Source organism: Mus pahari, chromosome 9 (genome assembly GCF_900095145.1).
Source record: "Mus pahari chromosome 9, PAHARI_EIJ_v1.1, whole genome shotgun sequence".
Lineage (NCBI taxonomy): Eukaryota > Metazoa > Chordata > Mammalia > Rodentia > Muridae > Mus > Mus pahari.
In genome coordinates, this window is record NC_034598.1 from 23,931,133 (window position 1) to 23,940,895 (window position 9,763).

Below are 9,763 nucleotides of genomic sequence, written 5' to 3' on the forward strand. Positions count from 1 at the left end.
CATGTGGTTGCTGGGATTTGAACTCTGGACCTTCGGAAGAGCAGTCGGGTGCTCTTACCCACTGAGCCATCTCACCAGCCCTCCTGCTTAGATCTTAATACATTTTGAACATCTCAAATAGATGTTTTTATGACATTGTTGAAAATTACATTTACCGATTTCATCATTGAAAAGTAATCTAAAAATGGGAAAATTCTTTTTTATAAAAATTTAAGAGTTCACTGTTTAAGTTGCCTAATTTATTTATCAGATAAAAATTTCCAGTGGGCAAATACTGGAGCAGCTGTGTTTGGAACACAGTCAACAAATAAAGGTGGTGAGGATGAAGACGGCAGTGATGAAGATGTAGTTCATAATGAGGACATCCACTTTGAACCGATAGTCTCCTTACCAGAGGTAAGTGCCAGGAAGTAAACACTTTACTAGTGATGATATGTAAAAATAACGCCCTGAATCCATTTTTTTAAAAAATGTAATGTCATGGTCATTTATTTTTATAATGGTCATTACCAAGGCTTTTAGAATGCAGTTTCTCATTTGCTGTGGACATGACCATAAAGAAAAATTCCCATGAGGTTTTTCATATGCTACTTGACTAGCATTAACCTATTGGGAACATTTGTTGAAAAAAATTATTTTATGTGTATGAGTCTTTTGCCTACATGCATGTCTGTGTACCATGTGTGTGCCTACGGTCATATCCCCTGAGGGTGTCATTTCCCTTTGGACTGGAGGTACATACAGATGGAGTTATAGATGGTTATGAGTTGCCTGTGCGTGCTGAGAATTGAACTCAAGTCCTCTGGAAGAGCAGCCAGTGCTACTAACTGCTGAACCATATCAGCAACCCAGATTTCCACCCTTGACGTAGGAAATGTTTTGAGTTATTTTTAAATGTAGTGCTGAAGACAGAATTCAGGGCCTTGCTCATGTTAGCAAGCACCTTACTACTCAGTGCCCACTCAACTTTTCCCGAGTTCTTGTGTCTAGAGAGTGGGGTGAGAAGAAGGAAAGAAGTGGGTATGCACATACCACAGAAAGTATGAGAGAACACAAACAGGTATGCACATACCATGGTGTTATATGGAGGCCAGAGGATAGCTTTCCAGGCCTTGACCTTAGGTTTTTTAGATTGGGTAGCTAGCAAGCATGTTTACTCATTGGCCATCTTGCTCAGCCATAGGCATTTTTGTCATGTCATTAAGAGATCATGTTTGACTTAATAAAATAATTTTAGGGACGAAATGGAGAAGATTGTTTTTTTTTTAGAAAATTATCATGTCCATTTTCAGTCTCAGTTACTGTCACAGTACAAGAATCAGCACTGCTGTGTCTGGAGAGATCTGCTCAGAGGTGATTTTGTACTGTTCTTGTTGGTTCCCAGCATGCACGTCAGCCAGCTCACAGCTGCCTGTAACAGGGAGATCAATGCCTTTGGCTTCTGTAGTCATCTGCATTCATATGCACATACATATAGACTCACATACATAAAATTGAAAATGAGTACATCTTTTAAAAAATAGAAAGGGTTGGAGAGATAGCTCAGAGGCTAATTCCTAGTACCCACATGGTAGCTAACAACTGCCTGTAACACATCCCCTGCCGCTTCCAGGGGATCTTATACCCTCTTTTGACATCAGGGGCAATGGAGGAATTCATTGCCTAGATACAAAGGCAGGCAAAACAGCCATATATATAAAGTTATAAAAACAGAACACTTTTTGGTGGGACGTTAGTTTTTGAGACAACATACTGTTACATAGTACTAGCCCAGACTGGCCTTAAAACTGTGTTAATCTTCTGGCTTCCCAGGCTCTGGAGTGCTGGGATTACTACTGTGCATCCATGCAAAAAAAACCCCACATTCCTTCTGGTCTATATAGCCCAGGCTGACCTTGAACTGACCCTCTTGCTTCCACACTCCAAATGTTGGGATTATTGGTGTACTGCCATGCTTGGCAAGAGCCAGCATTTTTGAAACTTTTCACAGAGATACATAAAATGTTTAATGATAAATTACATCTTTATTGTTTAACCAAATCAGATATATTATTAGTATTTGGTATTAATTAGATACCATGATAGAGTAAAACCTGTTGGTACTGGTTAATGGATTTGTTATGACTAGCTGTTTATATAAATTATTCTCATCTCGTCATAGGTAGAAGTGAAATCTGGAGAGGAAGATGAAGAAGTTTTGTTCAAAGAGAGAGCCAAACTTTATAGATGGGATAGAGATGTCAGTCAGTGGAAGGAGAGAGGTATTGGAGATATAAAGATTCTCTGGCATACAATAAAGAATTATTATCGGATCCTAATGAGAAGAGACCAGGTTTTTAAAGTGTGTGCCAACCATGTTATTACCAAAGCCATGGAATTAAAACCGTTAAATGTTTCTAACAATGCCTTAGTGTGGACTGCCTCAGATTATGCAGGTGAGTTTCTACCTTCAAATGCCTTTTAATTTTATTGACTTCTGAAATCTATAACATACACATGCTTTCTAAGGAAGTTTAATATTAAGGTCTTCCCACCTCTGCCCCTTATAATAGATGGAGAAGCAAAAGTAGAACAGCTTGCAGTGAGATTTAAGACAAAGGAAATGACTGAGAGTTTTAAGAAGAAATTTGAAGAATGTCAACAAAATATAATGAAACTCCAGAATGGACAAACATCCCTTGCAGCAGAATTATCAAAGGAAACCAATCCTGTGGTGTTCTTCGATGTTTGTGCGGATGGTGAACCTCTAGGACGGATAATCATGGAATTATTTTCAAATATCGTTCCTCAAACTGCTGAGAACTTCAGAGCATTATGCACTGGAGAGAAGGGCTTTGGTTTTAAGAACTCCATTTTTCACCGAGTAGTTCCAGATTTTATTTGCCAAGTAAGTGTCACTATACATATATCATGGTTATATCTGCTAAAACTACACCATCTTGGGAAGGTATTTCTTCTTCCCCTCATCCTCATTCATTTTGGGAATTTTCAGTTTTCCCACACTGTACCTGGACACTATACTCCTTTTCAAACACTCAGTCTGAAGGGCTCCAGATTTCTAATGCTTTGTACCTGCTAGAGACAGGAGGGACCCCCAGACCAGACCTCCCCACCCAAAACAAAAATTTCTTAGTTTTCAATTTTTTTTTTAAACTTTCTTTTGAGACAGGGTTTCTCTATATTGTATACTCCTGGCTGTCCTGAAGATCACTCTGTAGACCAGGCTAGCTTCAAACTTAACAGAGATCTACCTTTCTCTGCCTTCTGGGTGTTAGGATTAAAGGCATGCACCACCACTGCCTAGCTGTCAAAATGTATTCTTAAAGAAATAGAGGATTCGTGATTTACCCTATCATGCTGATTTCTGTGTGTTTTAATGTTTAGCCAGTATTAACAGAAAGTGTTTTTTTTGTTTGTTTTCAGGGGGGAGATATTACCAAATACAATGGAACAGGCGGTCAGTCCATTTATGGAGTTAAATTTGATGATGAAAACTTTGATTTGAAACACACTGGTCCTGGCTTACTATCCATGGCCAATTGCGGCCAGAATACCAACAGCTCTCAATTTTTTATAACACTGAAGAAAGCAGAACATTTGGACTTTAAGCATGTAGTCTTTGGGTTTGTTAAGGATGGCATGGATACTGTGAGAAAGATTGAATCATTTGGTTCTCCTAAAGGGTCTGTTAGTAGAAGAATTTGTATCACAGAATGTGGACAGCTATAAAATAATTTTTCACAGTGAGTTTTATCTATATAAGCAGTTGAATTGATGCTTAATTGTTACAGACAGTATAGTAATTATGTTCACCTTTTGAAAACATGTTTCTGATGTATAAATGTAATATTGTAGCTTATAGCTGTTGTCACTTTTTAGTGTGTAATAATTGATCTTGCATGGTGTGAAATAAAAGTTTAAACACTGGTGTATTTCAGGTGTACTTATTTTTATGTACTCCTGACATATCTGTATTAGAATGGCTAATACAAATTCTGTTAAAAGCAATAGAATTTCCCGGACTATTGAAGTAATATGATATATGCAACTTATTTTAATTCCTGTTAAGATATCTGGACTTCCTGCATGGTACTTATTATTGAATAAGGGGACCATAATGCAGATAATTTTATTTTAGATTTGAAACATATGTATATATATACACACATATATCTTAGCTATTCCTGTGCTCATTTATGTATAGACTGACTTATGGATAGAGCCACAGAAGATAGGAGTTAACCAAAGTGCTCTTCTGTCATTTTTATGCTCCTGTGTAGTTAAAAATTAACTTTTAAGTAGGATACTGTCTTTTCTTGATATGTGCTCTTTTGAAGACATTAATTTTTACATTTTAAATAAGTTGATCATTTCCTTAGCTAGCCTTCTCTCCTTTCCCCTCCCCATCCTTCTTTCTTGTCTTTCTTTCTTCCTTCTTTCATTCACCTTTCTGTTACCTGTCTCTACTACCTCAGAAACTTCAGCTTGGACCTGATGATAGAATTGAATTTTTCTCTAGTTCTTGTGATAAAGTATCAATATTTTTAAAAGATCTATACCATGTTCTTTGGTTAAAGATTTGCTTTATATTAGATTGTTGCAGTACCTTTTTTCTGGTGAATTTTGTAGCAGAAATAAAGTGATAATTGATAACAGCCATGACATTTAAAACATTTGATTACTTGTGCATCTAAGTTGTCTGTTCCTTCTGTAACTAGATGTGATTTCTGCCCATTGCTCTTGAGTGTCAAAGTGAAGACATTCAATGAAGCACAGATAAATGGCGGGAGTAACTATGAATCTCTTAAGGTAGCCAAATGCCTCGTCCATTTATCTAGTGACGCACATGAATGGATGAAGGAGATTCCCACTGTCTCTACCTACTATCCACTGAAACCACAGCCACGGGAACGGGCCTGGTGGAATCAGCAGGGAAAGAAGACCCCATTGAGCTTGACTCTACTCTGGCAAAATGAGATGAGCTAAAGGCCAGCTCTTTGAGCTTGAACTTCAACATCAAGAGTTTGATAAACACTGAAAATGTACTTGGATATGGATTGTGTTAAGTTAGGCAAACAGAAGGGGATGTTCTTATGTGCTTACTCAATATAAGAACTAAAAGGAATCTAGTTAGACCATAAAATTATAATCCAAATGTAAGTATTGAGTCATTTCTGTTTTCTTGTGTCCAGTCATTAGATTAGGTAAGGCAGGTTATAGCTTACTTAATGAATTTATACAATAGCAAACACTGCTAAAAAATACTTAATTCTGCAACCAGGTACATGAAATAAACCTCCTTCAATTTGGCCTTGTAAAAAGAACCAGGTCCATTTAGTGGCTTTTTTGGAAATCTGTGTAATATAAATTCATATAAAAGTATTAAAGCCTTTCAGTTGAGAAGCTAATGCCATATTTTTAAGGGAATGGAATTTTTAAAAATTTTTAATTTTTTTGTACCCCTAGATTGCCTTGAACTTGGAGCTGAGGTTGGACTTGAATTCTTGATCTCTACTGTGGTTACAGGCATGTGGCATGGTTGCAAATGCTTTTTAAGAGACATTATTTCAAACCATTAAGGTTATTAAAGACATTTTTTAAAAAAAGATTTATTATGTATACAGCATTCTGGCTGCATGTATCTCTGCAGGCCAGAAGAGGGCACCAAATCGCATTATAGATGGTTATGAGCCACCATGTGGTTGATGGGAATTGAACTTAGGACCTCCAGAAGAGCAGTCAATGCTCTTAACCTCTGAGCCCATCTTTCCAGCCGAAAAGATCTTTCAAAAACGTAACAAAATGGCATGTTAAACTAACTATTGCTATTTATTTACAGTAGAGATATTTACAACTTGATGAGTTACCAAAGGTTGTGCGCCACCATTTGGGTGCTGGGAATGGAACTCAGCTCCCCTGGGAAGAGTAGACAATGTTCTTAATGTCTGAGCTATCCAGAACAAAGAAGTTTAAAAAGAAGCTTGTGGCCTTTTATACGATGCTTGATATTTAAGAACAACGTGATCTGTTGTTTATTCACTGATGATAGTATAAACTCACATTGATAGGTTTTATGCTCATTAAAATCTACCCCCAAAGAACCAATTAAACAATTACCCAGTTTAGATGGTAGTTTTTAGCAAAAAGTATTTAAAAAAAAAAGATTTTTATGTATATGAGTACACTGTAGCTGTCTTCAGATAAACCAGAAAGAAGGCATCAGATCCCATTACAGATGGTTGTGAGCCACCATGTGGTTGCTGGGAATTGAACTCGGGACCTCTGGAAGAGCAGTCTGTGCTCTTAATCACCGAGCCATCCCTCTAGCTGGCAAAGTATTCTTTAAGCAATTTTTTGATAGTTTTCTGTCTATTGCTTAAGGTTCTGTAAGTTAAAAGTTATCCAGAGAATTTAGGGGCTGCTACAACACATGTCTACCATTTCTCAGTGTATCTCAAAGAAAAACAGAACAGGTAGGAGCTTGTGTGATAAGGTTGAATACAGCAAGTACGGTGTGCTGTTGTATAGCTGGGAAAGAGGTTTTGTGAGTTTTTTCAGTTTATGAGGCATCTCCCTGTAGATAAGGCAGTTAATTGTCCCAACTGCTTATAACCCTGTAGCCTAGGCTGGCCTTCTGCCTCCACCTTCCCTGCCTATATGCGATTATTTTTGTACCACCTATGGAAACAGACAAAGGAGTATAATCTGCAGTTAATGCGCTTAGCCCTCAGACGTGTCCTGATTTTTCTGATTGTAAATCACATTTGATGAAGAGTCCCTGTTTAGTCGAATTCTATGTAGTGCATAGTAAATTTTACCCTGTAGCCCCTGTGGCCTCCAGCCCTGGGGAGCTCTCTGGTGTGCAGAAGTTATTTGCCTTCCTGCTGACCAAGCTAGTGCTCTCACGGGAAGATGGAACTCCCCCTTTTTTCTTTCTTTTTTTTTTTTTTTTTTTTGGTTTTTCGAGACAGGGTTTCTCTGTTTAGCCCTGGCTGTCCTGGAACTCTGTAGTCCAGGCTGGCCTCGAACTCAGAAATCCGCCTGCCTCTGCATCCCGAGGGCTGGGATTAAAGGTGTGCGCCACCACCGCTCGGCAGAACTCACCTTTTTCATGCTTCACATTTATGGCGGGTAAAAGACTTGGAGCTGAGAAACTATAAGGGGCAGCAGGGAACTGGGTCTTAGTGTATCCTGGTATCGGCTTCCGGCGTCTCCGGGGGCGGAGCCAGGCGTCGTGACGTACTGCCCGCCCTGACGTGGCTGTGAGCACGGTTTCCCGGGCGACCGCAGTCAGCGACCTACCATGGAGCGCAGGGTGGTCAAGCCACCGGGGCAGGATATGGTAGTGGAGCGTCTCAAAAGCCGCTACGGCCTGGCGGGAAGGTGCTCCGTGGAGGTGAGATGGGTGGAAGCCGCGGTGGGCTCTGCTGGGCAGCTGCGGGAGGTCGCTAGCCCTGCCTTCCTCGGGGCGGCTCACGAGAGAGCGCCCGCCCTCGGGGAAAACCGCCTAGACGGACGGGGCGTGGCTTTGGTCCTGGTAGCCAACGCGGGCGGTGACCGGAGTGCAGCAGGCACGGAAGACTCTGTAGTTCCCTCAGGAAAGTATCTTACTCTGAAGTAATTGCAAACTTAGAGAAAAGTTGTGGCGATGTGCATTCTTGTAGTCCTCCCTTGAGGGGGCCATTCACCAGGAGAGTCTTGCCATTTTTGAGGCGGGTCCCCACTGAGGTCGTTGGCTAACATCCTGTGAGAGGTTGGCCAGATCACATCTTCCATGAATCCTGGAAGAACAGAAGAACAGAAGCGGGAAACCAATTGCATACCTCAGTATGCACGACGGGATTCGTTCGTTTATTTATTTTAATCATCATCTTCCTTTGATAACAGAGTTAGGTGTTGACAGTTAAGCTGAGAAGCCTGCTTGACAGCCCATCATGGTCAAGGTTATATAAAGCATAACAATGTAGTCTTCAAATAAAATCATCTGAGGTATGGGAACATCATTTACCCTGACTTCTCCAGAAGTTGAGGAAGGTCGCAGGCATTCCTCTGTTCCTTCCCATATTTGCTGGCTTCCCAAAACCCCTTCTTGAGAAATAGCAATATTTCTCAATGTTCCCGTGACTATGACACAAATTCATTTTATCCTCACATAACCTTAATTGAGACTCCAACACATACTCCTCTAGTTTGCTTTTCCTGTGAAACACATTCTCTTTTAAAGCCTTATTGATATTTTCCAAGAAATTTAGTATTTTGACAATAAACAGGATAACGTATAGTTTGCACACAGATTACCACAATTATAAACTTTTGTAGAAAGCGTACCCTGGTGCAGATCCTACCTGGGGTCTGAACATTACACTTGATTGTTGTTGCCTTTAATCTACAACAGATGTCCACACCTTGTTTCTTATAACATTAGTGCTTGCACAAGGTCGAAGATGTGTGTATTAGAATGTCTCTCAGTTTGAGTTTGTCTAATGGGTAGCTTCTGATTCGATTTTGGTTTTGTATTCTTGGCAGGAAAACGACATGACTAGTGTGTGGGCTGCTCTGATGGATCAACAGGTACATGCTGTTTGTTTGTTTAATTAGTGATGATGATCTTGGGTTGAGTGGGGCCCCTAGGTTTGCCCATGCTAACCTTTGTAATTATGGAAAAGCATTTTTAAGAGAGTATGTCTCAGTGTTTAACTTAAAGTGTACCTTTCCCCTCACCTAGCATGAACTTTCAGATTTTGACCAGACTAAATATAAAAGAAGACTTCTGACCTCCCCAGGTAAGCCAAAAGAAAATTATGTATATTTGAGTATTTTAACAAATTTAACTTGAGAGAGATTTATAGAAATGTTTAAACCTAGGCTTATTGTTACTCATTTTTCATTTAAAAAAATGTTCATTCCGGTAATCACCTAATTGTGAATTTAGAGTTGAATGTGTGAGGTGTCTTCTAAAATTAAATTTAATGAGGGTTTTTGGGATGTGTGTGTGTGTGAGAGAGAGAGAGATGTAATTTATAATATGCATGCCTTTTACTTTTGTGGTACTGGGAGTCGAATCTAGACTATTAATCAATTCTAAGTAAGTTGATCAGTGCTGAGCAAGTACTCAGTCACTAAACCATGTACCCAGCTGGTATGTTTGCTTTTGAAAATGTTAAAAAAATAATTGTACAGAATATACTGCGTGAAAAATACTAGTAAGTATTATTTAGGCAAGAAAGAATGTACCAGCCTGGCAGTGGTGGCGCACACCTCTAATCCCAGCACTCGGGAGGCAGAGGCAGGGGGATTTCTGAGTTCGAGGCCAGCCTGGTCTACAGAGCAAGTTCCAGGACAGCTAGGGCTATAGAGAGAAACCCTGTCTTGAAAAAACAAAACAAAACAAAACAAGAATGTACCAGAATCAAAAATAAAGGAAAAATTTATCAAGTAAATGTACTTGGGAAACATAATTTTACTGTAGGTTGTAATGTTTTTTGATAAGCTGAAACATTTTTTCCCATTTTTTTTATTAGATATTTTCTTTATTTACATTTCAAATGCTATCCCGAAAGTTCCTTATACCCTCCCCCCACCCCTGCTCCCCTCCCTACCCACTCCCACTTCTTGGCCCTGGCCTTCCCCTGTGCTGGGTCATATAAAGTTCCCAATGATGGCCGACTACATAAGCAGCTAGAGACACGAGCTCTGGGGGTACTGGTTAGTTCATATTGTTGTTCCACCTACAGGGTTGCAGCCCCCTTCAGCTCCTTGGGTA

The 9,763-nt window shown here is 39.6% G+C and overlaps 2 protein-coding genes and 1 non-coding gene across 3 annotated transcripts in view; all 3 read left to right on the plus strand.

The window, feature by feature from the left end:
• Positions 1–4,673, plus strand: part of LOC110326481 (E3 SUMO-protein ligase RanBP2) — a 47,007-nt gene extending 42,334 nt beyond the window's left edge. The window contains exons 26-29 of the mRNA XM_021204962.2: positions 251–396; positions 2,162–2,435; positions 2,553–2,887; positions 3,424–4,673. Coding sequence (XP_021060621.1) covers positions 251–396; positions 2,162–2,435; positions 2,553–2,887; positions 3,424–3,729 — 1,061 coding nt within the window. The 3' untranslated portion in view covers positions 3,730–4,673. The remainder of the gene's footprint in view (positions 1–250; positions 397–2,161; positions 2,436–2,552; positions 2,888–3,423) is intronic.
• LOC115064710 lies at positions 501–621 on the plus strand. The gene has a single exon (XR_003844542.1). It is a non-coding gene; the product is annotated as a small nucleolar RNA SNORA32 (small nucleolar RNA).
• A 2,614-nt stretch (positions 4,674–7,287) lies between the features above and the next one.
• The window catches only part of Ccdc138 (coiled-coil domain containing 138), a 96,472-nt gene continuing 93,996 nt past the window's right edge, over positions 7,288–9,763 (plus strand). The window contains exons 1-3 of the mRNA XM_021205204.2: positions 7,288–7,396; positions 8,527–8,571; positions 8,726–8,783. Coding sequence (XP_021060863.1) covers positions 7,304–7,396; positions 8,527–8,571; positions 8,726–8,783 — 196 coding nt within the window. The 5' untranslated portion in view covers positions 7,288–7,303. The remainder of the gene's footprint in view (positions 7,397–8,526; positions 8,572–8,725; positions 8,784–9,763) is intronic.